Source organism: Vipera berus, assembly GCF_964194415.1.
Source record: "Vipera berus genome assembly, chromosome: 1".
Lineage (NCBI taxonomy): Eukaryota > Metazoa > Chordata > Lepidosauria > Squamata > Viperidae > Vipera > Vipera berus.
This window is the reverse complement of record NC_138202.1, coordinates 252,708,753-252,736,346: the sequence shown is the minus strand read 5'-3', so window position 1 is coordinate 252,736,346 and position 27,594 is coordinate 252,708,753. Positions and strand designations below refer to the sequence as shown.

General features: G+C 37.9%; 1 protein-coding gene across 5 annotated transcripts in view; it reads left to right on the top strand.

Annotated features, from left to right (window-relative positions):
- The window catches only part of ATG5 (autophagy related 5), a 53,653-nt gene extending 33,577 nt beyond the window's left edge, over nt 1-20,076 (top strand). For all 5 annotated transcript variants that reach the window (XM_081313098.1, XM_081313099.1, XM_081313101.1 and 2 more), the window contains exons 7-8: nt 9,522-9,639; nt 18,174-20,076. In XM_081313098.1, coding sequence (XP_081169224.1) covers nt 9,522-9,639; nt 18,174-18,310 — 255 coding nt within the window. In that variant the 3' untranslated portion in view covers nt 18,311-20,076. The remainder of the gene's footprint in view (nt 1-9,521; nt 9,640-18,173) is intronic.
- The last annotated feature ends 7,518 nt before the right edge of the window (nt 20,077-27,594 follow it).

Below are 27,594 nucleotides of genomic sequence, written 5' to 3'. Positions count from 1 at the left end.
CTCTTTTCATGTGTGGATTATGGTTTGCTGAAGAGTCAGGTGCGTGTTGGGGAAGGGGAATGTGACAGGGAGCTACAAAAACAAAGCAAGATGGAGAGTTTAGGGAGGAGTCCAGAACTTTGAACAACCTCCAATAGTCATTTGAAGGCCTGGTTGCCATCTAAACTATCCTGGACCTCAAGCTATATTTTGGCTCTCACTTTATATACTGTCTGATACACGTAGTGATAACTGCTGGCTTATGTAAGTGCAGTTATCCCAACAATTTTTTTCCTAGGCTAATTGTAATGTTTTCCTGCAAGAGAAAAAAAGAATCTATATTCTGCTCACAGATAAAATATAATTCATCTGCATATTTATTGTAATACTATGCCTAAGTCATTTGTATTGTTTTGTAAATGATGCAAACACTTAGGGAAAGAAATAGGCAACTTACCGGTAAATAAATTATAAAATAAAATCAGTTTGTTGGGTAGTGGGTAGGTTTAAGAGATTCACAAGCAGTCTGTCTGTGTAGGAGACTCAGTCTAAACAGTTGCCATAATTTCTCCCTCATTCCTGAAATAATGCTGCTCTTGATCATGTAGGAGATTAGGAAAGTTTCATTATTCCTTACGACATATCCTGCCAAATGAAAGGATGTGAGGAAGACATGGGTTGTTGCCCACATATGATTAGGAAAATTGTCCTTAACTATTTGTGACCGAAATCTTTGTCTATTGTCTAGACAAAATTGTAATAATGCTTACTATATAAAAATAAATAAGTCTAGCTTCATTCCAGATGTGTGTGTAATTCTAATGACTGCCCTTAATTTAACCACAGTCTCTGAGACATTCATATTATTTACCTTAAGTATCACTGACATTGCTTTGATACTGTTATAGACATAATGATAACATTTTACTAAATAACAGACCGTGGCAATTGAAGGTTTCCGTTACGGGTGCACTACATGTGTATTTGTTTCAGATTCCTTTAGGACTGTATAATTATTAACTTTCAACAAGCAGTAGTGCTTCAAAGTTCCTTAGAAGTAACTTTAAAGTATGTATATATAAATAATTACATATACGCACAACAAACTGACATAGTGTATGTAGCAAAGCCTTTATAGGCTATATGAAGCCTGATAATTTCCAATTACTTGTTGTATTGTAGGACAATTAAATTAACCAAGTTGTTACCATAAAATGTGGTGATTACCACCTACTGAGATTTTTTAAAAGCAGGAGATTATTTAAATTCACAGAGAATAAAGCTACTAATCGTGGCACTATATAAATCTATCTGTTTTGAATGAACAATGTCATATGAAATCTCTATTCTGGTACTATAGGATGCAAGAAACTTTAACAGTATAGCTATAAATTTAGTTTTACAATTTTATTTGCCATGATTTTTTATGTCAAATAATTGGTCAGTGTGTCGATAAGAAAAGAATCAGTTGAAAACAAAGAATTAGCATGATATAAATAGCTGCCAAGTTCAATTAGCCACTGCTTGGGAATTTTAACTTTTTTTGTATATCTAAAGGGAAGGTTTTTTGTTTCTTTCCTTCCTTGCCTAATTATTTTTTCTCCTGACCTTACCTTACATGCCTGAAGTTTTGTTCCACTCTTACTCTTCCTGAGAGTTATACTTCCTCTTTCCCCAACACATCCTTTTTGAAATTATTTTGCTATTTCTGCTGGAATAAAGGAGTAAGTGGGAACTATATAGTATGTACAATGTTTTCTGGGTGTGAGGAAGCATTACCTATTAGAAAATGGTTATAGATAGGAATTTTGTAAAGGGGATGCTTTGTTTAGAGGCAAATAGTTTTAAGTAGTAATTCGTTTAACTTACAGTTTCTTGACTCTGCCCTTTTGGGGAACTCTAGCTTCTGGAAGGTAAATACATATATTACTTTGGAAATATATAATACAGGCGTATCATTTATTCAATTTTTATTCTACTAAAATCACATGACTCTCATCTGTTACAATGTGACAGTAAAACAAGCAAAAAAAGTAATAAAACCCCAAGGTTTTTTTTTTTAAAAAAAGTAAGAAGAAAAAATAGGGATTGTTTTTAACATCTTCCTAAAAGCTACAAGTGGGCGGGCAGTCTGAGCTTAATGGGAGTCCGTTCCATAGCATTTATGTGCTACAGAGAAGCAGTGGCTTCTGGCTTCAGCTCTCATGGCATCCCAGAAATGCTGGACTACAAGAATGAAGAAGGGAAAGAGACCTGTAAGTATCCAGGTGGCAAGCTATGAAGGCTTTTTATAGGTTAAAATTGGCCCTTTAAGTTGCCCTTGAAACAGGACTGTAGGTATAATATATCGTACTGTAGAGCTACCTGTAATTCTGGAGCCGGTTTTAAAGGCAGACCTATGTGAAGCTCATGGGAGTACTACAAGTAGGCCTTAACTTATGACCACAATTAAGCCTGAAATTTCCATTGCTAAACGAACCAGTTAAAGTGAATTTTGCAACCTTTCTTGCCACAATCGCTTAAGCGAATCAGCGCAGTTGTTAGTGGCACTGTTGTTAAATGAATCTGGCTTTAACCCATTGACTTGGCTGATCAGAAGAACACAAAAAGGGATCACATGACCTTCGGACACTGCAGCTGTCATAAATACATACCAGTGACAGGCATCAGAATTTTGATTGTTACCGATTGGGAATGCTGCAACAGTTGTAATAAACCATTTTCCCCCCAGCACCTTTGTAATTTTGAACAGTCACTAAATGGTTATAAGTTGAGAACTTGTATATGTGACTGTCTAGTATAGGTGATGAGATACTGTTGCTAGATCCTCTTGTATTATTTAAGGATGAAATAGGCTATATTCAAGCAGGAGCTGTAAGCTCTGAAGAATCCCCAATCATGAACCTGTTCCTGCATGCATAGGGCCTGCTGCCTAGGAATAACAGTGGTACCGAAAGAGAAGGTAAAGTAAAGGTAAAGGTTCCCCCGCACATACGTGTTAGTCGTTTCCAACTCTAAGGGCCGGTGCTCATCTCCGTTTCAAAGCTGAAGAGCCAGCGCTTGTCCGAAGACGTCTCCGTGGTCATATGGCCGGCATGACTAGACGCCAAAGGCGCATGGAACACTGTTACCTTCCCACCGTAGTGGTCCCTATTTTTCTACTTGCATTTTTACGTGCTTTCGAACTGCTAGGTGGGCAGAAGCTGGGACGAGTAACAGGCGCTCACTCTGTTACGCGGCACTCGGGATTCGACCCGCCAAACTGCTGACCTTCTGATCGACAAGCTCAGTGTCCTAACCCACTGAGCCACCGCGTCCCTTACCGAAAGAGAACTCCAATGTAAAAACAACTGCTTTGCTTGAGTTCTCTTTTGAGTCTGTTCTCTGCCACCCAGACCCTCTCAGCTTCCATGCGCTGGAGTACAGTATCAATAGGATTTCTCCCACAAACCAAGATAGCAATCTACAATTGGATATCACCAATATACTGTTGAGTGACATTCCAGGGGTTTTGTATAGCTTAAAAAGCAGAAGAGCAAGGAATGACTCTCATAAGTGAGGGAATGCTAGCTTAACCTCTCTTCCCTGACGAAAACAGAACGAAATTGTGACAAAGGAAGGAGTGGAAATCAGTTCCAAACACCCCAGAGAATTCCATAAGATGTCACGTGCAATAAGATTGAAAACTGCTGAAGAGAAGGAGAGCTGCACTATACTGATTTAGGTCCTGACGTAGATCAGCAAAACAAAAACCGATGCCATCTTGATCCCATATCCAGGACTGAACACAGATTGAAAAGATCCAAGCCACCTGCTTCTTCTAGGGTGCCACATACCTCAACATCTACGACCAACCCTTCTTTCGGAAGGGAAAGGTGGAGACCAGAAGATAATTATCCAAGACCATAAGACAGAGGTCTCCAGCCCTTTGGGCACCAGGGACCGGTTCTGTGGAGAGAGGTTTTTCCATGGACCGGAGGGTGCGTGGTTTTGTGTGCTGCCTGCATCTCGCGGATGGAGCTTTGCTGGTTTGTGTGGACCGGTTGCTGGCTTGCCGTGACCTGGTACTGGTCCATCAATATACATATGTTTTTTTTTGGCATGAGACAAATTTTCCAAGAAGTCAGGTTAGGTTGAAAAATACAACAGCAAGGTTATACAATTGTGTTTAGCACTCTTTGTCATCAATGCAAAGGTAATTTATTAATGAGCAATACATTTTAAAAGATGCTTGCCCATTTCTAGGCAAAACATTTTTCCTGGCATTGTTTAAAAGACTACTTTTCTTATTCAATCTGTTTAAAAGACAAACTTTCCAAGAGTAGCCTTTGCAGGAAATCTTTTTCCTTAGAATCATTACCCTGTTATTTATTTATTTATTTATTTGAAATTTCATTGCTTCCACTTCCTCATATAGTCATGGAAATTAATCTGTTTGTTTATTTGGCTTCCCCTACATCCTTACTGTAAATTTCACTATAAAGATATTGGTAGCAGCTTAAAGGTGTAGACTGGGTTTAAAATCTTTTCTTTCTATCCTTTCTTCCTTCTTTTTTTTTGAATTAGTCAACCTGCTTGTTAGTACCTATCAGAAATTTGAGGATGCAAAACATACTGTGCTTGTATGGATTTTTAATGATAATATAATTAATATAAAATTTATTTCACTGGGGTACTGACAGTGAAATTAAATGTGAAACTGATGAATTGAAAACCAAAGAAGCTTTAATTCTCAATACAAGAAGGCAAATATATTGTAGTAGGCATAATTGAGACTTGATGATTTCTTTGTTTGGAATATAGCAATTCAAGGATATAATTTGCTAAAAAAAAATAACAGAAACAGGAAAGGCAGAAGAAAAGCACAGTTATCCGCATTGGTTCAAAAATGCAAGTGAATAAATTTGGTTTATAAGAGACTTTGGGTTAAAAAAAATAACTGGAGAAAGGAATAAAAGCAATACAGGTAATCCTTGACGTACAACCATTAGTTTAGGGACTGTTTGAAGTTACAGTGGCACTGAAAAAGTGCCTTATGACTGTTTTTCACACTTAACAACCGTTGCAGCATCCCCGTGGTGACGTGATCAAAATTTGGGCGCTTGGCAACTGGCATGTATTTATGATGGTTGTGGTGACTTTGGGTCATGTGATCACCTTTTGTAACCTGACAAACAAAGTCATCGGAGAAGCCAGACTCACTTAAAAATTGTGTTCCTAACTTAACAAGAGCAGTGATTCATTTAACAACTATGACAATTAAGGTTGTCAAATGGGGCAAAACCCACGTAACAGCTGTCTCTTTAAGCAATGGAAATTTTGGTCTGAATTGCGGTTGTACATCAAGGACTACCTGTCCTGTGATCAGCGTTGTGATGAGAAATAGAAGTCAGATTGTGATCTGAAAGAAAAGCTTTGCAACCAACACCATAGCGTAAATGGAGTGCATCTCTTCCAATGGTTAAATGAGCTATGCTTTTTTCAAGGGATTGTTTTTGAAAGCTATTCCCTGTTGTTCCCTGCAGGTACATCTATTTTGGGCTTTTCCCAATACCACAAACAGATTAATATATATTGAGAAAGGCCTCTTCCATGTGCTTTGCATAGCCCTACCATTTAGTTTAGTTCCTGTTGATAATTCAACCAAGGGGAAAGTATTTTTCTAAAATCAAACTTTTTTCAAGAAGACATAAAGTATTAAAAGACATTTTCCCTGACATTGTTTAAGAGACAGAGTTTTCAAGAATCGTCTTTCCAGGAAATTCCCTTTCTTTAAAATCATTACACAGAGTTTTCAAGAATAGTCTTTTCAGGAAATTCCCTTTCCTTAAAATCATCACACTGTCTCTTTCTCTTAAAGTTTCATTGCTTCTACTTCCTCAGCTAAGCTAAATAAAGGAAAAATTTTGGACAATCAGTGTAGTGCCTAATGATCACTGGAGGGGAAAGGTCCCAAAATTTAGAAGGATGGGGAGAATCTGGGAAACTACAGGTTGGTCAGTCTGTCATTGGTATTTGCAAAGGGACTAGAACATTTCATAATGCAAGAGATCTGTATTGAAAAGATGCAATAATAAGAACCATCAGGAATAGCTTTCAAATAATCATAATCTGGGCATAGTTTAGTCTTGATTTCAGCTACATTTGCGGCAAAGTATTGCTCCATATTTTGTTTTTTAAACTCCTTAACACATTCTAATAGGCTTCCATCCTTATAGAGAATAATTTCCTGCAAGCTTTAACCTCCACAGGAAGTGATATAATCAGGACAAGTGAGGAGTACATTTACTCCACATTCAGACTACTGTCCTACTGCTTAATGGAAGAAAAACCAAATCCAAACTGTGTTGGGTCAGTGACAAATTGAGATAGGCCTAAGATTCTCATGATAGCTACGAAGCATGTCGAACTAACACAAAACTACATTCCAGAAGTCTGCACCAATTCCAGGATAATTTATTTGCCACATTTCTAGGCCACCCATTTTCAAATAGTGGTGAGTGACTTCACAAAACAAAAGCCCAAATACATTAAAATAATTTTTTATTTATTTTAATCCCATTTATATCCCGCCCTTCTCCGAAGACTCAGGGTGGCTTACAATCTAAAGCACAATGTGCTTAGCAATAGCCTTCATTCTATGTATATGCCTGCTTATTAGGGCTTTTGCGCCCCCCCCAAGCGGCATTGTTACAAAGTCAGCTTAATTGCCCCCAACAATCTGGGTCCTCATTTTACCTACCTCGGAAGGATGGAAGGCTGAGTCAACCTTGAGCCTGGTGGGACTCGAACCTGCACTAATTGCAGGCAGCTGGTGTTACTTAAGGAGGCATTAGCCCACTGCTCCACCAAGGCTCTTGCGTAAAGTAAAATAGGCATATAGAGGGAAACCATAAAAGATGCATGATATCTCCATTTCCCTCATTAAAAGGAGACCTCAGCCAGATCACCTAGAGTCCTAGACCCAGACCTGGGAAGCAACTAGCTTTTAAAGATTGCTTAAAGTCAGGTTAAATGGCTAAATGGGGGCCATGCGGACCACTGGAGTGCTTCTGTAGATTTTGAGATGACCTCTTTCAAGTGAGATAAAGGGAATTGGCCACAGAGGTAGGTGGTACACTAGCAGAATCTCTAGTCTGTCCCAAATATCCAAAGTGGTCAGTGTGTGCGTTCTCTAGGTAAGCCTTGGGTGTCTAACGTCAAGTCAACTTTTGGGATGTGTTTTTTTTTAGTCAAGAGACATGTTCTGGAAAGGATGTTGGCTTGGGTTTTTCTTTTCTGTAAATAAATCTTAATATATCTTTAATGCGGGTTAAATAGTATTACATAGACCTGTTTTTTAGGGAATTGATAGTTACTCATTTGAAAAGCTTGGAATCAAATTTAAACCAAAGTTCAACAATGTTAAAATGTTGCTATTGGATATTTTATTTATTTAGAGGCAACACGATAGTGCACACAATCTGATATTTTGGTACACTGAGGAAGTAATGTAGGAACTTTAAGGACTTCAGTTTTTGTATGGCTAAAAAAAAGACATGTGGAAATCATAAGGGGTATTGTGTGGGTTTAACATTTAAGGCAATTTGCCGTGGTTTAAATATAATTAGGAAATCCATTCTTTTATGTAGATGTAAAGACTAGTAAGTCTGTTGGCTTTCATTTCTTAAGAATTACAATTTGTGGTTTATGTTTTTTTATGTTATGATTACATCCTGTATAAATTGTTTGGCTTATACATATTGCTTAAAAGCCAGTTAGCCCATGTTCTTAGGAAGAAGATACTAACATTTAGTCAACTTACCTATAGAAGAAGTTACTATGTAATGGTACATGTTACTTTGAAATAACATTAGCATTTTTTTAAATTTACTGTATGTGGCTGAAGTCTGAGCTTTACCTCTTTAACACCAGTTTTCAAAATAGATCAAGGCTCTTTTAAGGAGGCTTCAAAATGAAACAAATTTTTATTAAAGATTCAAATAAAACTTAATTCCCAGACTAAATTTGTGAAACTACTTTTATTTGATGTTACAACTTTCCATTTTTGGAACTCTTGAGGTACTGTGGGTCAAAAATAATACATATATGATACCTAGAATAATTACAAAGCAACTCAAAAAATGTAGACAAGTCTCCTAACTCCTCAAGAGCAAAAGAGTAAAGTCCTAGTAGCAAATATAAGTGAGGTTTTCCACAGAGATGTTTTATCAGGTAAGAGTCAATTCAAATTTTTTTACATGATTTGAAGAGCTGCATTGATATAGATCAGGGGTGTCAAACTGCCAGCCCGCGGGCCGGACGCGTCATCTAGAAGCCACACCCACCCCATTGCTGGCAATGGCAAAACAGTCCCGATACGTCGCGTCACGAGTTTGACATGTCTGATATAGATCATTAGTTTGTAATAACAATCTAATCTTGCAACCACTGCAGGATTATCTAGTGCAATTTGATAAACCAATTTATTGCACATTTGTATTCAGATAGTTTCACAGTGTTGCCTTTCAGTCAAAGCTTCAAACAGCTGTATTTCTTTTTCTTTTTTGTCAGATCACCTTAGAGTCTTTTCTTTCACTGATCAGATGTACCCATACTGAATATATGGTCCCTTAGGTCAACAGCTTTCAAACATAGTCCTTTGTGGAGAGGTGTTTTATTTGTTTGTTTGTTTGTTTCCTTAGTCCATTGTGGCTACTTGAGTCACCAGAAACCAGTCTGAAATGTCCCACTATAAATAAGGCCTTAAAAGTGAAATGAGCACCTTGAAATTGCATTAAAAAAAACCGGTACAGATCTCTCAGCATAGGCATAATACAACTACTGTATCATGAACCAGTCAGCACTATAGTTACTATATTCCATAATTATCAAAATTTGGAATGCTCTTCAAATATATGTTTCTATAAAGTTTGTTGATTTCTGATTATTATGTAACTTAAGACATGGGTAACTGTTGCCAAACTCAATATTTTGTGATGTGCAGTTGCTAGCTTATACTTCAGGACCAGAAGTTAACTTAATGTTGGAAAATTTCTTAAAACTCAGTCTTCTCTATCTCTCTTTTCCATCCCCCTTTCTGACTGTTAAATGAAAAATATCTCATGTTTAAAACGTCCACCTGATCTACAAACAGTTGTCAGCAATGTGTGTTTTATATTGTGGTTTAACATACCGAATTTTCATGAAGTTGAGGTTTTGTGGTGTTTTCTAATCCGCCATGGCACTTTTATTACACAATTTTGCCGCATTTTTATTTAAAAAAAATATTTCAAATAAAAAGCAAGCATTATTTCAAAAGAGCCGTGGTAGCACAATGGTTAGAATGCAGTAGGATGGCAAAATGAGGAGCCAGATCTTTTGGGGCAACAAGCTGACTCTGTAAACTGCTTAGAGAGGGCTATAAAGAAGTATGAAGCGGTATATAAGCCTACATGCAATTGCTACGTGAAATATTTTATTTTACCACTCGTGCTCTTGTGAGATAATTAGGTATAGCTATTCTAGTTATGCTTTTACTAATATTAACAATTTATTGCTAGATAACACCAGAACGACCTTTTATACAGAAGCTATTCCGTCCTGTTGCTGTAGATGGACAGCTACATACACTGGGTGATCTCCTAAAAGAAGTTTGTCCTGCTGCAATTAATTCTGAAGGTATTCTATTAAAAGATGTAATGGAATATGTTCTTCTTGCTTATAGAGGGGGGCTTGGGAAATATTTTGGGGGGGTTGTTTTTTAAAACCACCTCTTGGTCTAGAGCAGGGGTGGAGCATAGCTGGCTCAGGAATTCTGGGAGTTGAAGTCCATGAGTCATAAAAGAGCCAAGGTTGCCTACCCCTGGTCTAGAAGGTTGCACTGTTAATCTTAACTTTGAAATGAAGCTAAAGCATACAGGTAGTCCTTGACCTATGACCCCATGCTTAGCAATCATTTAAAGTTACAATAGACCCCCAAAAGCTACTTACAACCCAGTTTTGAAGTTCTGATCTCTCTCTTTCCCCCCCCCCCAAGTCAGGAGACCTTATTTTGGGAGCTTGGCAACTGGTCCACATATATGGTTGTTTGAAGGGCCCCCAGTCATGTGACCACGATTTATGATGTTTCTGCCAGAAACTGGCCTTTATATCTCATTTCCAGCAAAAACCGTCCCACGGTGAACAGTAGGTTTGCTTAATGGCCATGTTGTTTGCTTAATAACCTAGGTGTTTGCTTAATGCCTACCACAGAATTGGTCATAAAATTGAGCCCAGTCACATGGTGACTGCTTTATGACCAGCACAACTTATAACTCTAATTTCCAAGCTCAATTATGGTCATAACTCAAGGACTACCTGTCATGAAATATACCGTATTTTTCGGACCATAAGACGCACTTTTCCCCTCCCAAAAGTGGGTGGAAAAACGAGGTGCGTCTTATGGTCCGAAGGTAAGCGAAAACACTTGTCTCCCGTTCAGTCAATGCAGTCCATCAGCTCCATTGGAGAGACGTGATTGAATGAAGACATGGAATTCTCCGCCCCGCCCCTGTGATTGGTCGGCAGGGGAGGAAATACGGATGTGTCTGCCATGCCTTCTGACTGCCTCCCCCTCCCTGCGCGCGCACATTTTCTTTCTTTTACTTCACTGCTAAAGAAAGTTTTTGCGAAACTAAACCTCATAGGCGACTTGCCCCAGCAAAGCCTTGAGGAGTTGACCCTGCAGGTTTCTCTGTGAAGTTTATTGGAAGTGATTTCCCATTTGCAAGATAATACTGCTAATTGTTTGAAATTGCTTCGGCATCTTAGAAAACCTATTCAGGGAAAAGAAACTACCGGTACCTTTCTTTCTTTCTTTCTTTCTTTCTTTCTTTCTTTCTTTCTTTCTTTCTTTCTTTCTTTCTTTCTTTCTTTCTTTCTTTCTTTCTTTCTTTCTTTCTTTCTTTCTTTCTTTCTTTCTTTCTTTCTTTCTTTCTTTCTTCCTCCCTCCCTCCCTCCCTCCCTCCTTTCTTTCTTCCTTCTCTTCCTTCCTTCTCTCTTCCTTCCTTCCTTCCTTCCTTCCTTCTTTCTCTCTCTCTCTCTTCCTTGCTCCCTCCATCCTCCCTCCTTTCTTTCTTTCTTTCTTTCTTTCTTTCTTTCTTTCTTTCTTTCTTTCTTTCTTTCTTTCTTTCTTTCTTTCTTTCTTTCCCTTTCTTCCTCCCTCCCTCCCTCCTTTCTTCCTTCCTTCCTTCTCCCTTCCTTCCTTCCTTCTTTCTTTCTTTCTCTCTCTCTCTCTCTTCCTTCCTTGCTCCCTCCATCCTCCCTCCTTTCTTCTTTCTTTCTTTCTTTCTTTCTTTCTTTCTTTCTTTCTTTCTTTCTTTCTTTCTTTCTTTCTTTCTTTCTTTCTTTCTTTCTTTCTTTCTTTCTCTTTCCCTGTATCTCTCTCTTTCTTCCTTCCTCCCTCCCTCCCTCCCTCCTTCCTTCCTTCTCTCTCTCTCTCCCCTCCTTCCTTCCTAGTATACCGGTACTATTTGGTTCAAAATATTTTTTTTCTTGTTTTCCTGCTCTAAAAACTGGGTGCGTCTTATGGTCAGGTGCGTCTTATGGTCCGAAAAATACGGTAGATGACAAGTAGCAGAAGCAATAGAATCAAATTTTGGATTTTTATTTGGGCAAGGAGAGGGCTTTGCCGAGTCTATATAGTCTCTGCTCCTTTTCTGTGTTTGGCAAGATCAGAATAAATTGTTTTTTGGTTTGCAGCTTTTGAAATTTGTTGTGATATCTAGGGAAGAGGAGACAAATCAGCTTCAGGAGGAGGTCTAGCACCAACTCAACATTCTCTACCTGAGAATGCATTATTTACATTATGTTACACCTTTGTCTAGAATCAATTGATTCAAACTATTTCATATTTATGAACTGTTCAATCATTTCTTGAGTAGACCTCAGATTTAGAGAGCTTCAGTCATTATGGATATGAGTATGGGGAGTGTTTCATTTCGCTTTGTACCCCTGTAAAATCTGTTCGTAAAGTTTCAAGGAACATTTGGAATAGTATGTATATGTTTTGGACAATTAATGTCATCTGTGAACAGATTCATCTATGATCATCTATGAATAGAAAGAACCTAAGACCCAAACATGAAGAATCACTGACTAATTTTCAGATTAATACCCTATAATACAATTCAGAATTTGTCATACAATATACAAGCTCTTACCCATAATTTTGTATGCCTGATTCAAAGATGATGATGATAAATTAATTAATTAATTAATTTTTAATAATAATAATAAGTTGGAAGGGACCTTGGAGGTCATCTAGTCCAACCCCTGCTCAGGCTATTACCTGAATTTTCTTTTTTCTTGTCTTTTCTTTTATTAATGTATGGAAGCACAACCAAGAAGAAAGCAGAAATAAAAAGGGATTTACAAGATATACAAAGTGAATAAGAATTTTGGAAATGGCACTAGACTAGTATGTGTACAAAGGCAGTTTATATAATTTAGCACTTTAAATTTATTATAATCAAATAAATGTTTGGTAATTAGTGGAGGCAGCCAATATAATCATCAATCAGAACAAACACAATAGGAATTTCTGTCTATTCTGAGAAAGTTTCATTATTATAACAAGTCAGGCAAAATCTAGTATTTTTTTAAAAAGTTACATTAGGAGAGACCCAAATTTTGGATGTGCTACAAGTCTGTATGCAGAATTATAAATGTTTATAAATGTTTTCCACATTAAATTAATTAAATTAATTCAGTATCCAACTTGTTTTTTAAATCATTCTTAACACTGATGTGTGCTCACATTGCTTAGTCTGCCATTCTTTTGAGGATATGGCATTGGTTTTTTATATGATAGAATTTTCTGGGAGTGGGATACTTTTAAGTTACAGACTCATTCCTTAAAAGTTAGAAACTTTAGTTGAAAACCACAGCACCATACTCTGTAGATATCATTAAATCGTTTTATATCCCAATTCTCTCTTACAGCATGGAGCTTAATATGTGGAGACAGATTTTCATTGTTATACTTTCTGAGGCGTCCAACAAGATTAACAAGAACTCAAGGGTTCCTCCTAACGTTATTGCTGGGGAACTTAAAAAAGAATCTTTCTTATAATTATGCCATACTGCTGGGATTCACAGAACTCTGAAATACAGTACAGATTATAAGGCCAAACTCTTCCTTTCTATGACCTGTAAAGAGGATGGAGTTTGGTCACGTTGCACTTGCCAGAGGGCTATGGAACACTCCCTGTGAATTGCATGGATAGTAGATAGGGAGGAAAAAAAATCCCTTGACACAGGCTGTCATGATTTAAAGTAATTATGGCAAGCTTTTCCTGTGCTTTCTGTGTTCATAAGTCAAGGTCCCTAGCTGAAACTAAATGAATTTAGCAGCAAAGTATCCTTTACTTCGGTATTGCTGCTACTTCTGTGATCAGAAGTCTCTCTTGCTTAATATTCTGAACATAACTGTTTGATCCACTTTTATTCAGCAATTGTTACGCTTTAAAGTAATGATTAGTGTAGCTGAACCTTGGTATCGTTTGCCATCATTTGTGTGCGAGCCTGGGTGGAGGTACTTGAATTTGTATTATTTGTTATGAATAATACTGCCCTTCTGCTTATTATCATTGAAAAAAAGCTATCAAGGCTTGTATGCACATTTTTACTGCTACATCACGTAGCCTGCTCTTAAGATTTGGCTTAAGATTAATTGCCCTTTTAAAGTTAGGGTTTGATGTATTGGCTCTGGCCATATCCAGACTCAGTTAACCCTCTGTGATTTGATTGATGGCTGCCATCAATATGGCTGTGACTGACATCTTTTAGAATGTTATGTCCTGGACAGAACTTTAGTCAGAGGCTTCTCATTGATTAGGCAAATTTTCACTAATCCACAGAAAAGGAAAAATGTATTTGAACAAACTTATGAAAATATATAAATGGTTCTTTGCCTAGCTATCAGCTGAAATAATTAAAAATAGTGTGTAATAAAAATTGGGCAAAATAGTAAAAGCATGGATTATTAAGGAGAACTACAATCAAGCTTTCCAACAATTACACATCACTCTGTTTTACTGTATGTGTGTGTGTGTGTGTGTGTGTGTGTGTGTGTGTGTGTGTGTGTATGTATGCATGCATGCATGCATTTCACTGTGCATTCTTTTTACTTGTGTGAGCTTGTTGAATTATCTAAACTAATATAGGATACCTAATAAAGTTAAGAATTTATACTTCAAGTGTTACTTCAAATATCAGTTGTTACTACTAGCAGCCTATTGTCTTTAATGCATTGTTTAAAATCTTAATAGTATTGTTACTCATTGTAAGTGTGAACATTTGGGAAATAATGAGCTGTTGTTTAGTTAATGAAAGTAAGGTGTTTCTAATACAATAGCATAAAGTGACTTCATTGTATAATGTAATAGGATTCTACTTTTAGATTTTGTTATAGGATAGAAAAATGTGTTGAGGAAAAGATGAGTTGACTTGACAAGTTATTGCCATTTGAATGAACACACCTTTTCCCTCAACATGTTTTTCAGCTAGGAGAACATTTGAGAATGGCTAAACTTATAGTTTGGTCTAAGGCAAGGGTGTCAAACTGCCGGCCCACTGGCCAGATGCATCATGGCGAAACCACACCCACTCCATTGCCGGCAATGGAAAAAAGTCACGATATGTCGTGACATGTCACGTGACATTGCAAGTTTGACACCCCTGGTCTAAGGTATGGTTTAAGATGATGTAATGTTGAATGTGCTTTTTCAACATTTATTCAAGGCAAAGTTACCTTCCTCTAATTCAGTTTAACAATTAAAAATACATAAATTTAATAGCATAGTACTGCTTATTACAGTAATCAAGAGATGCCAAAAAAGAAACAAAATAGCTCTTAAAACAATAGCATATTAAAATAAAATATAATAGCTTTTTAGTTAAATGTCATTAAATCAGGCCTAACTCTTCACTTCATTGCTATTAACTGTGAGTTCACTAAGCTAGATGGTTGGCACTGTCTTAGTTTTCTTAATATTAACCCAGAGTTTTCACTTTCCATTTTTTTATTTCCATAATGAGCTCTTCCAAGTTTTCTTTAGAAGGGGTATCGTTTACTTATTTTTAATTGTTGGTATTTTTACCTCCAATTTTATTCAGTCTATTATTCTGATAATTTATTTGCTAGACAAGTTAAACAAATATGGTGAAAATGCATATTTCTCTCAGTTTCACTTCTTACTGTGAATTATTCTGTTCTTCCAAATTCAGTTCTTATATAAGCTTCTTGTTCTAAAATTTCCTTGGAAGAATAATTCTGTTTTCTGGTGTATTGCTTACTCTTAATAATTTATATGTTCTGGCATGATCTACAGTCAGAGACCTTGCCATAGTTAATAAATCAAAGATAAATTTATCTTGTCCTCACTGTTATTATACTTCATTAGATATCAGATCTTGTATGTCTCTGTCTTTTCTGAGATCTGTATTTAATATTTTATCTCTATAACTTTTCAAAAGTATATAAAAGTGGAGCCAGGAATACCTCCTTTTTAAAAGAATTTTACAAATAAAGTGAAGCACTATGGAAGTAATTATTCTGGAAAAGCCCAAGCAGATTTGTGAGGTATAAATAGGCTTTCAGCTGTCTTCTTGACACTTCTAGGATCTTGACTTTGATATTTTGAAGAATAAGGTTCTTCAGACTCTTTTCCCAAGGTTTTAGAAGGTCTTCTAAAATAATAGGGACACTCTTGTTTGCTGGTCTGTCATATTAATAATATCAAGTTGTTGGTAGCTATCTCTGCCACACTTAAGTGTTTAATTCAATTAACTTCAAACTTTTAATAAAAGTGCCCACAATTGCTGATCTTTCCCAGAATCTTAGAACTTTCTCCTTTTAAGGACCTCTCTTTGATGCAAGATACTTATCTAAATTGTTCCAATAAATCAACTCCATCTTGAAACTCCTGAATTATGAAGGCTCCTCTTGGAAAAACTCTCCAATTATCACCTTGAAACTATATGCATTATTTACTCAGGAATACCTCTACAATACAAGAGCCTTGGTGGAGCAGTGGGCTAATGCCTCCTTAAGTAACACCAGCTGCCTGCAATTAGTGCAGGTTCGCATCCCACCAGGCTCAAGGTTGACTCAGCCTTCCATCCTTCTGAGGTAGGTAAATGAGGACCCAGATTGTTGGGGTCAATAAGCTGACTTTGTAATAATGCCGCTGGGGTGTGTGTGAAAGCCCTAATAAGCAGGCATATACATAGAATGAAGGCTACTGCTAAGCTTGTAAGCCGCCCTGAGTCTTCGGAGAAGGGCGGGATATAAATGGAATTAAATATATATATAAACACAGGTGTACAGATTAATCTGGAAAATGTGGCCACCACATTTTCCAGACTTACAAAGAGAGTATGGCTTAATAAGAAGCTGACAGAACATACAAAGATCCAGGTCTATAGAGCCTGCGTCTTGAGCATACTCTTGTACTGTAATGAGTCTTGGACCCTTCACGTATGGCAGGAGAGAAAGTTGAACACCTTTCATATGCGCTGTCTCCGATGTATTTTATGGCATCACCTGGCATGACAAAGTTCCAAATAGCACAGTCCTGGAAAGTGCTGGAATTTCTAGCATGTATACACTATTGAAACAGCGATGTCTACGCTGGCTTGGGTATGTCATGAGAATGTCTGATGGTCGGATTCCGAAAGATCTCCTGTATGGAGAACTAGTGCAGGGAAAGCGCCCCAGAGGGAGAGCAGTGTTGCAATATAAGGACATCTGCAAGAGGCATCTAAAGGCCTTGGGAATGGACATTAACAGCTGGGAAACCTTGACCTCTGATAGCTCAGCTTGGAGGCTAAAGACGCAGCATGGCCTTCTCCAATTCGAAGAAACACTTGTGTGCAGGCTGAGGCAAAGAGGCAGTCCTGGAACCAGCAAAATCTGGGGCTGGACAGGGGACAGATTGTATCTGCCCTCAGTGTGGAAGGGACTGCCACTCTCGAATTGGCCTTTTTAGCCACACCAGATGCAACTTTAGGACCTCTTTCCAGAGCATGATACCATAGTCTCTCAAGACTGAAGGATGCCAAGAACAGATTAATCATAGTCTCTTTACAGCTTCATCCCAATTAACAGAGGCACTTTCATCCCCTCAGCATATCATTCTGAAAACCAAAAAACCAATCCCTAGAAAGCAGAGCTGTGCAAATCCCATTTTCAAAAGACTCCAAATACTGTAATCAAAGCCCCTTGTAGCTTTCATATGGAACTTTGATAGGTTTCATTTTGCCACAAATAAAATTAAGTCTATATGTTTCTTCTAGATTTACATTTAGACACATTCGTTCAAGCACCTTAAAACTTTTTTTTAAAGATGAAAAGGTGTTTTTTTAGTAGCAATTTAAAGATATTTAGCAGATTGTATTTAGCTGAAATATGGCAGGGTTATTTTCTCCAAGAAGCAACTTTCGAGAAAGTATTACATTTGGTTGTTTTCTAACGCTGGTCAATGAGGGCAGTTTGATTTGGATTTTCTGCAATAAAATTTAAACCCAAATTAAACTGGCCAACTATGATGTCTACCCAAGCCAAATTTAGCTCTTTGCATAATCTCTGAACCTTATATTCATATACCCCTCTATTATTTGTACATATTTCATTTCTATGACATGTACAAGATGGGGCCTAGTTTAGTCGTATTCTGTAGTAGATTCACTGAAATCTTGAAGAACTGCTCCAAACTATTTCATTCAATCTGCTATAAGCATGTTTAGTCTGGATCCAGTTAAGTATTCCACAATTGTGCACATGCTTTGTCCTTTTGTAAATTACTGCCACTCAAATGTATTTAAAACCTTTGGATTTAAGAAATCTTTTGAAGCCGCCTTAAAACTATTACTTTTCACTTCAGTGTGCACAATGAGAGAAAGGTTGGTGTAGTAAGATTACAGTGTTTTTTTTTAAAAAAACCCAGCAGTTTCTTGATAATATTACGAAACTTCATTTAATACAACTTTCCGTGTACCTTTACAAACTCATTTGAACTGTAGTAAGATAATAATCAGTAGCAATAAAGCAAGGATTCTGCAGAATTTCACTATGAAACAATGTATCATATACTTACAGTATAGTTGTTTCTTTTTAAATCTGACAATTGCTAACTTAGCAATTTCTCTCTCTCCCTCTCTGTGTGAATTAGATGGTGAAAAGAAGACTCAAGTGATGATTCATGGAATAGAACCAATGTTGGAGACACCAATACAGTGGCTAAGTGAACATATGAGTTATCCGGATAACTTTCTACACATCTGTGTTATTCCATTGTCTGCAGATTGAAGTGTCATGTTTGACTGAGGATCAGCCATTGTTGGGGACAGCAAAATGTACACCTAAGTTCAATCAAGCTTGGTGAGGTTGACCTGACCAAAACTCCTTGCTCCTGCAAGCTGAACGGGAAGAAAGATCCTTCATGTGATAACAGCAGTTGAGCTGGCCAATTTTTGCATTAGCCCTTTTTCCCCCCAATGTCATCATTAACTTTGAATGTGGCTCATGAAGACTACTGCAAATCTTCTATTTTTCTAATGGTAAATATGAAGTGGAGAGCATGAGGAATAAGTGGAAATATGCACCACTTTGTGTTTCTTATTAATCAATAAAAGGGTGTTTCCCAAAGTTGTAATGACTTACTTTTAAAATAAAAGTCTGATTTATTCTAGAAAATTAGATGAGTATCCTATAAAAATTAATGTGCGGTATCTCTTTAGAAAAAAAGATGGCATGCTAACGTCCTTTCTCTGGGATTTCATACACAAAGTTTCTTTCCATTTTTATACTTGGCAACTGAATTTTTAAACAACCACATGTTTTGTATTACACAAATTACATTAATGATCTTAAACACATTACTAGCATCAGTAATCTTACTGGCGTTGTTATGCCTTAGTTCAAAATAATACTGGAATGTTTCTTGCATAATTTACTGTGATATTGAATATGCTCAGATAAATGTCTTCTTGAATGCATGCTGCAAGATGATTGGATAACTGGGTTCTCTATCAGCAGAATAGCACCATAGGTGGAAGGTCTTTCTTTCTTTCCCCCCAGCAGTTTCCTATATAATCGACTACCTACTCTGGCAAGTCAAAGAACAAGGTTTAGTGAAAAGTAGTGTGAATATAAGAAGGTGAAGGTGGGGAGCTCTGTTATATGGCCAGATGTCCAGTTATATGGCACTGAGCAGACCCCCAAAACTACTGGACAATATAATGTTTTTTTTAAAGAAATATCAGAAATATATTGGTATCAGTTAAGCGGTGAGATCATATGCAGCAAAAAAGTTTGACATTCCTTCTAAATAGATTGTAAGAAGATTTTGGAAATTTCAAGGCTTGGGTTTTTTTTCAATTCCCAAAGAAGTAATAGGTAGATGATACTGAAGACATCTGAAGACATCTCAAGTGAGCTGAAGCCTCAGCAAGAGTCAAATGGAGGAGTCCTTCTCCTTCCAAACATACCTTCTGTCAGCTTAGGACAGGGGTGTCTAACTGCCGGCCCGCGGGCCACATGCATCATAGCGAAACTGCGCCCACCCCCTTGCCGGCAATGGCAAAGTCACATCACATGACATTGCGAGTTTGGCACCCCTGGCTTAAGATAACTTTAGCACATTAGTTCTGGGCATCTAACATAAAACAAGGCGGATAGGTCAACTATTATCATAGAAACATTTAGACACAAGGCCATTTTTAAATTATGTGTTATGTTTCTGGTCTTACTGGAGTTTGGGATTTATTTTTATAATCGATTTAAAATTATATTTGGAAGTATTAGAAATTCCTTCATAGTTTTGGCTTACATTTGTTCCAGAACTTTCCAAAAGAAGCTTCTAGACACATACTTTGATTATAATGAAGACCTACCAACAGTAGCAATTGCCTCCTTTATTCCAGTAGTAAATAAGAGAAGTAATGTTTGGGAATATGAGTGTGTACTGAATTCTTACCTAACTGCCTTGTATCATCTTCTAAATAAGATTTTTTTTCATGGCCACTAGACATTATAAAATGTAGAACGTTTTCTTGAAATAAAATTTGCCATTCTCAGAATTGTGTTTTTTTTAAGTATTTCACCTATGCATAAAATATTGTTTAGTCACAATTCAAACTGAAACTGTGATGCTAAAATGAATTCATGATATTGAATGCATTGAAAAATAATATTTAAGCACAGATAGTCCTTGATTTATGACTACAACTGACACTAAAATTTCAATTGCTAAGCAATGCGGTGGTTCAGGGAGTCACAACATGTCTGGACCTGATTTTATGATAATTGTTCCTGTAGTTGTTAAGTGAATCTAGTTTACACAATTGATTTTGCTTGTTGGAAGCCAGTAAGTTGCAAATCACAATCACATAGCTACAAAATACTGCAACTGTTGTAAATTTTTACTGATTGCCAAGTAGCCGAATGACAGTCACATGATCATAGGGGTGGTGTGACAGCTGTAACTTTGAGGATGGGTTGTAAGTCACTTTTTCCAAAGTTGTTACATCTTCAAACCATTATTAAACTAATAGTTGTACCTGCATTCTGTTCAGATATCAACCTAATTTGCACACTCACAATACTTTAGATAACTGAAAGAACAATGTACTTCTATATTTGGAAATGCTGGTGTCTTCTTAAACCCAGAGTGATGTCCAGTTTTGGACAAATGTGATTTGCTCAAGCATTCTCTCCTTTTACCTACATGTGCAGAACAGAAGAACTAATCTACATGCTGTCACAGAAAGAACATTGTGCTTGTATCTTTCTGATAATTCCTTTGCTGACAGAAGAAGGTTCTATTTTGGCAATTTTTCCTCCTTCCTGCAACTTTTCACAAGTGCCCAAATCTATTGCCAGCTTCATAGCATTATTTGAGATTATTTGACATGTGAGATTACAGGGGAAAAGCAGCAAAGTTGCTAAGCTGTCTTATTCCTTATGCAGCTGATAGTCTCTTATTAAAGACATATCTGCATGAATCATCTAATTCAAAATAAAAGTAATACAGTACAGCTCACACTTAGTTTATGAGCAACATATACATCCAGGCATGATTTAATTTTCATTATTTATTCCTAGAATTCAACTTACCAATTCAGATCTTGTCCTTTGGTATATGCAGTTTACATTAACAGTGCAAATAGGCATAATTAAGACATTCTTAAGTTTCTCATGTATGTTAGTATGAATGATTGATGACAATGGTCAAGTCAGTCCTCTTAACTGAAAATAGTGAAAACAGATTTTCTAATAATTCTTCATATTCATACAGGGATATCTTCTATTCAAGAAGAACTGCACAATTATAGAGATTTATTCTTGATGAAAGACGGGTAGGTCAGGTGGAACTGCTATACTCACAGTCACTTAAAGAATGTCTTGGTATCGTGGAGGATGTCAATCAGAGATTTTTTTAGTACATTTGTAATTACTCAAGGCTAATTTCAATAATTTCAAGGTAAGCATGACCATATCTGAAGTGTCCAATCTGCGGAATGTAGTGTACCTATAATAGTATAGGGGAATGATCTTGGGAGACAGAAGGAAAAGCAGCAGCCTAAAGAATGATAAAATTTGAGTATGAAGGAGAAGAGGTAGAGTAAGTATCTTAGAAGGGACTCTCCGTAGTTTTCAGGAGAAAAAAATGGATGGAGGGACTTGCAAGCTCCGGCCCTCTGAATTCCTGGCAAATAGATGGGGAAGAAATGGAGGTAGTGACAGATTTTATTTTTCTGGGCTCCAAGATCACTGCAGATGGTGACTGTAGCCAAGAAATTAAAAGATGTTTGCTCCTGGGGAGGAAAACTATGGCAAATCTAGACAGCACACTAAAAAGCAGAGACATCACCCTGTCAACAAAAGTGCGTATAGTCAAGGCCATGGTTTTCCCAGTTGCAATGTATGGCTGTGAAATTTGGACCATAAGAAAGGCTGAGCGCCAAAGAATTGAGGCCTTTGAACTTGTGATTCAGGGTCAGCCTGTGGGTTTGGCAGTTGGGTCGGACGATTCAGAGGAGGAGGAGGGGGGTGTTGGAGAGGTTGCTGAGGGTGTTGGAGAGCTTGCTGATGAGAGCCCTCAGCCAGGCCCCTCTCACCTGGTTACAACGCAGACCCAGCTGTGTGAGCCTGACAGCGTGGATGAAGATGACCCACAGCTGGCCCTGTTCAAGGACGCTTGACGCAGGAGGCAGTCAATCAGGAGTAAACAGAGGAAGGCAATGGGGCACCTCGTAAGGAGGCAGAGAGAAGCCACGCCCTGAACTGTTTAAAAGGGGAATGCGTGGGAGGGCTGGTTTGCTGAAGGCAACCGTTTGAATAGCTCCTGCTTCATGGTTCGTGTCTTGTTTTTGCTCTGTTTGCTTTTGTGTCCATAAATTTGGCGGGCTTAGTTCCAGCCTCTTGCCTTTTTGTAAAGCGGTTGTCCCTGCCTTATCTGCAGGGCCGGTAGTAGGCTGGTACAGAACAGAACTATGGTGCTGGAGAAGACTCCTGCAAGTCCCTTGGACTGCAAGGCCATCAAACCAGTTAGTCCTAGAAGAGATCAACCCTGACTGCTCTTTAGAAGGCCAGATCCTGAAGTTGAAACTCAAATATTTTGGCCACCTAATGAGAAGGAAGGACTCACTGAAGAAGAGCCTAATGCTGGGAAAGATTGAGGGCAATAGAAGAAGGGGACGACAGAGAATGAGGTGGCTGGATTGAATCACTAAAGCAGTAGGCGTGAGCTTAAATGGACTCCAGAAGATGGTAGAGGACAGGAAGGCCATGGGGTCACGATGGGTCGGACACTTTGCAACTAACAACAACAATACTCATGTTTGTACTTCTTGCCTGGATTACCTTAAAGGGTTAACATGTTCTGAGTTCAAATGGCTAACAACTTCTGAGGCGCTTTCTCCATCCCTCCTTAGATTCAAATTCAACTTATCAGACTATTCTGTAGGCTGCAGGTATTCCTCCTGTTTCCCAAGGAGATTCCTGCATACTATTACAGTACCAGAGAAAAATGAGGGACAACATTCTCTTTGTAAATTAATGCTCTGTTGATTTTTTTAAAAGAGATGGTAGAACTGCCTCTAGATTGCTGTCAAGTGATGAGAGTGTTAAAAGAGGACTGCAGGAGGATCTTTGGTTTTACAGTGTTATAAAAGAGGTCATGAATGGTTCATAAAGTAAACATGAGTTTCCTAGATAAGGAAAATAAGTCACCAGTTTCTAAGAAAAATACTGTTTCAGTACGTTCTTGTTATTTTTCAGAAGATTGGAGTTATGTAGACAAGAGGACACAAGAGGCTTATGTTTCTGTTTACATAGAGAACTTCTTGGAGACATACCTGACCAATCATACTTTCGAGTTTGTCTCTTTGGGATCCCGGAACCTAGTTACCTTGTGTGAACTACATGCCAATCCAGATTGCGCTTTCCTTAGTTCTGGCTCATTAGTATGAACCCAAACATTTGATAAAGCGCAGTTTATAACTGAGCATATTGGTCAGGCATAACTAATTGTGATTTAGTCAATATTGACTATTTTATAAACCATGCTTAAGTATAGCTCATGTAAAGCGTGAATCCACTCAAGGAGTACAATCTTTCTCTTACTGTGTTCAGCCACAATAAATTGCAATTATCACGTTAGGAAAATGCGAACATTCTACAACTGCAGGAAATGCAAATATTTTATTTATCATAAATTTAGTAGGAAGTATTAACGATTCTACAGTATTAGCAAGATATTCAAATCTTTAAATAAAAAGATCCTTAATCTGCAGGATGACAGCTACCCATCACTTCATAATATTGAGTGACATTCTAGAGTGAAGTATTCGTTGAATTGTGCATTTAGGGCCAGCACAAGGTTGTTGTTTTTTTCCTACCTGGGCAAAGGCTGAGTAAGATGCAGTGGTGGGATTCAGTCAGTTCGCACCACTTTGGCTAAACCGGTAGCTAGTTTTTTGTTGCCCAGGCCCAGAATGAACTTCTGGAAGTGATATCCACACAGAGAACCGGTTGTTCACATATTTGAATCCCACCACTGGTTGGGGCCACACTATGCCCATAATTGTCTGATGTAATGTACTAGCACGCTGGACATCAGCAACAAGCATAGCTGAATGTCTGCAGTTTCTGCACTTGGTGTGGGAATCTGCTTGCTCCTCTAATTAGGCTGGAGTAGACTTCCCTGGCATTGCATGTGAGGGAACACATGTGTCTGTTGTTCGGAGACAGTTGGATACATCAGCAAATTTTAACATTCTGTCTAGGGAGGGCCTCAGCAAATCACAGAAGAGGAAGTCAGATCAACCAATCAGCACGCAGGGTGCACTCTTCCGCACAATGCACAGTTAGGATTTGGAAGGTGCTTGCGTCAGCTCATCTTCATCTGCCACCTCCACTTATCCATCAACCTGCTTGCAGTGACCACTAAGGGCAGTTGTAGGCAACTCTAAATCAGCCTTTAATCTGATCAATGTCAGAACAGCTGATTATGCAGAATAGTCTTGCTCAAATGAGGAGGGAGGGGAATTTATTCAGAAATGAAGTTGAAGTGCCAGTTGTAGAAATGTCATGACTTCAACTAATTTCCCTTCTTCATAAAAGCAAAACGTAATTGTGGTTTTCCTTCCTTCACATTTTTTTTTACATTAGATATTTCATCTTTGAAATAATTTCTATTCACTTATTAAAAAGTCCAGCAGCATAGCAAACTATAAACATGAATAAATAGAAAAGCCTGCTTTTAAAAAAAACCTGCTTCATCTTGATTTATAGATCATTTTAGCACTATATACTGTAATATACATAGTAGTTCAAAGATTAATGGCATTACAGATTTCTCTGTTGACACATAAGGCTATCGGTTTGATCTTATTTTGAATTCCCTTTCATTTCAAGTCTGAAGCCAAACTTGCTATGCCAGCTGTCGTCTTAAGCAGCAGCTTATCATTGTCTGACAAAAGTAGGCAGCCAGTGTTTTCATGAGGAAATGAAGTCTCTTTTCTGCATTTTGTTCCTGGCAGGACTATCCAACATGAGGTAACTTTTCCCCGGCTTCTAAAATATTTTGAGAAGACAGAGCTTTTGACATAGAACTTGGTCACCTCCAGACAGTCAGCCCAGTTCACATCAAAGCTGAGGTTGAGAGCAGAGGAATAGTTTTCAACAGGGAAACTGCACTACCGCTTGCTGAGCTGATAAATGTCTGTGGCAGACAGGTGGTTTTCTTAAATAAAAAGGGCAAGTGAACTGCTGATTGTTTTTTAAAGTCAACATAACTGCTCACTCCATAGACTCTGAGAAGCCAGGCAAATGATTTAATGAACAGGAGGATTCCAGCACTCGCCATGAGAAAACATTGAAGCGTCTTATCAGTATAAGACATGGAAGTCACTAGACTGAAGAAAGATTTATTTGGGGTTAATAGCCCTCCTTGAAGCAGCTTCTCAGAAAATGCCTGCCCAGACATGTTTGTTTTATGGGTTTTGTTGAGGGAGCTAAAATAAAAGCATTGGGGAGTGCAAATAGGAACTTCAGATTAAAAAGGGGTTGAATCATTCTTCTGAAGAACAGATGAGAGGAAAACCAAGGAATGATCTAGATGTAGAGGAAATATATGATTCATCAATTTGATACTGTAATATATTGGGCTTGCTTGTTAACACCATGTGGTAACAGCTGGTAGGCTGCTGGAGCAGGGAGCTAGCTAATGGTTCCCAGCATCTCAGACAGCCCGTCTCCAGCGCTGCCATTGGTTGCCCCTAGGCGGCAATAGGTTGCTTCAAACCTATTGACCGCTGCCTAGGGGCCAGGGTATAAATTGCTGCATCTGCAGCCCTGTTCTCTAGTTCAGATCCTGCAAGCAATAAACCATGATCTTTGCTGAACTCACTCGCCTCGTCTTCATTCCTGCGCAACAAACCCCGTACACAACAGATACAATAGAAAGTGGACTGATTTTAATGAGGACAGCACTCAGGTGCAGTACATTTGCTCACAGGACTGAAAAATGCCTTAATTTTTTGGTAAAAATGTTATTCATGTTGCTCATCAGTTCCAAAAGGGTTTGTGGGAAGAGAAAGAAATATTTTGGGAAATATTAAAAAGGCAGAATATATTTTCCCAAAGGAATAATGTAGAAGTTCTTTAAAAAGGACAAAAACCAGCCCCAGCCCCTCTTCTCCAAGCAGAAAACTCAGCAGAGGCCAGCTTTTAGAAATGCAAATTCAATAATCCTTTCAGAAATGTTTGAGCCTTCCAGCTAAAAATTAAAGAAATTAGGAAGTCAAAGAAACCTAAAATCTACATACCCCACCCAAACTCTAAAAGACATGACCTTTGGGGACATACTGTTATAGGATTCACCCACCAATACCAAAAGGGCACACTCAGACTCAGATCAAAGTGCATGACACGGGAAATACAAAGCCTAAAACAGGAACAGGAAACAACCTCAAAAACCCCAGAAGGTATAAAAACCTACCACTCCCAGCTACATGTGGTCAGCTTTCCCAGAGCCATATTTCTGTCTGGCTCTCCTTTTCAATAAACGTCAACCTTCTTTCTAAAGCAGTCTCCATTTTGTTTATTCCCAGCTTGGACTGGGCCCTGATGAAGATTTTTCTTTCAACAGGTTTGTAGTTTTCCTTACATACAACATCCATTTTTGTTTTTTGTTTTTTAGCACAAAAAGGGTGCTATATTTAATTAATTAATTTAATTTAATTAAAGGGTGAGAAAATGTCAACTTTATTAGAAACACTTACTTCACTGTATTCCAAACCAGGTTACAATGTTCTCCCATAACTGATGAGATGTTCTTGTTGGTTAACAGCACATATGAATAGGGCTGTTTTGAAGCAGTGTAATTCATATCACTCCTACACTCCGTTGTGGGTTCTAGCTGTACAGGGGTCATGATAACTGTCTTGTTTTTTCTTTTTTTCTATTATCTTGCTGGGGAAAAAATAGGGTTTTTTTCCTCCTACCTTTATTACTTTATAATTAACTCAAGGCAGCAAATACACATATTCCTTCCTCCTCCTGTTTTCCCCACAATGACAAATCTGTGAGCTGGGCTGGCCTGAGACAGCGTGACTGGTTCATAGCCAGCCAGCCAACTTTCACGCCTAAGGCAGGACTTGAACTCATGGTCTCCCAATTTGTAGGACAGCATCTTAGCCACTTAAACCCTTAAAATCAATCTTGGATTTAAAAACTTGCATATTTGCATCAGGTTTCATTTATTGTTTAATACCAATTTTGGCATTACTTTAAATGAACAGAGTCACACCTTTTACTCATCTATTGCCTCAAAATGTGAACAGGAGTGTGCTGAGTAGCCATTTCCTTTACATTATGAGGCTATCTCTTTCTCTTTGAGTTTGAGTTAATATGCACCGCTCAGATAGGGCTTTTATGCAATCTGGAACCTGTACTGTCAAGTTCCAGAAAGTGTAGGAATATAACTAAAAAGGAGGCAACTTTACCCTAGCAATTGTTTCTGGTGAACACAAAAATGTCAAGGTATATACACATATTCAGTGTGTATAATGTTAGGAATGTGGCTT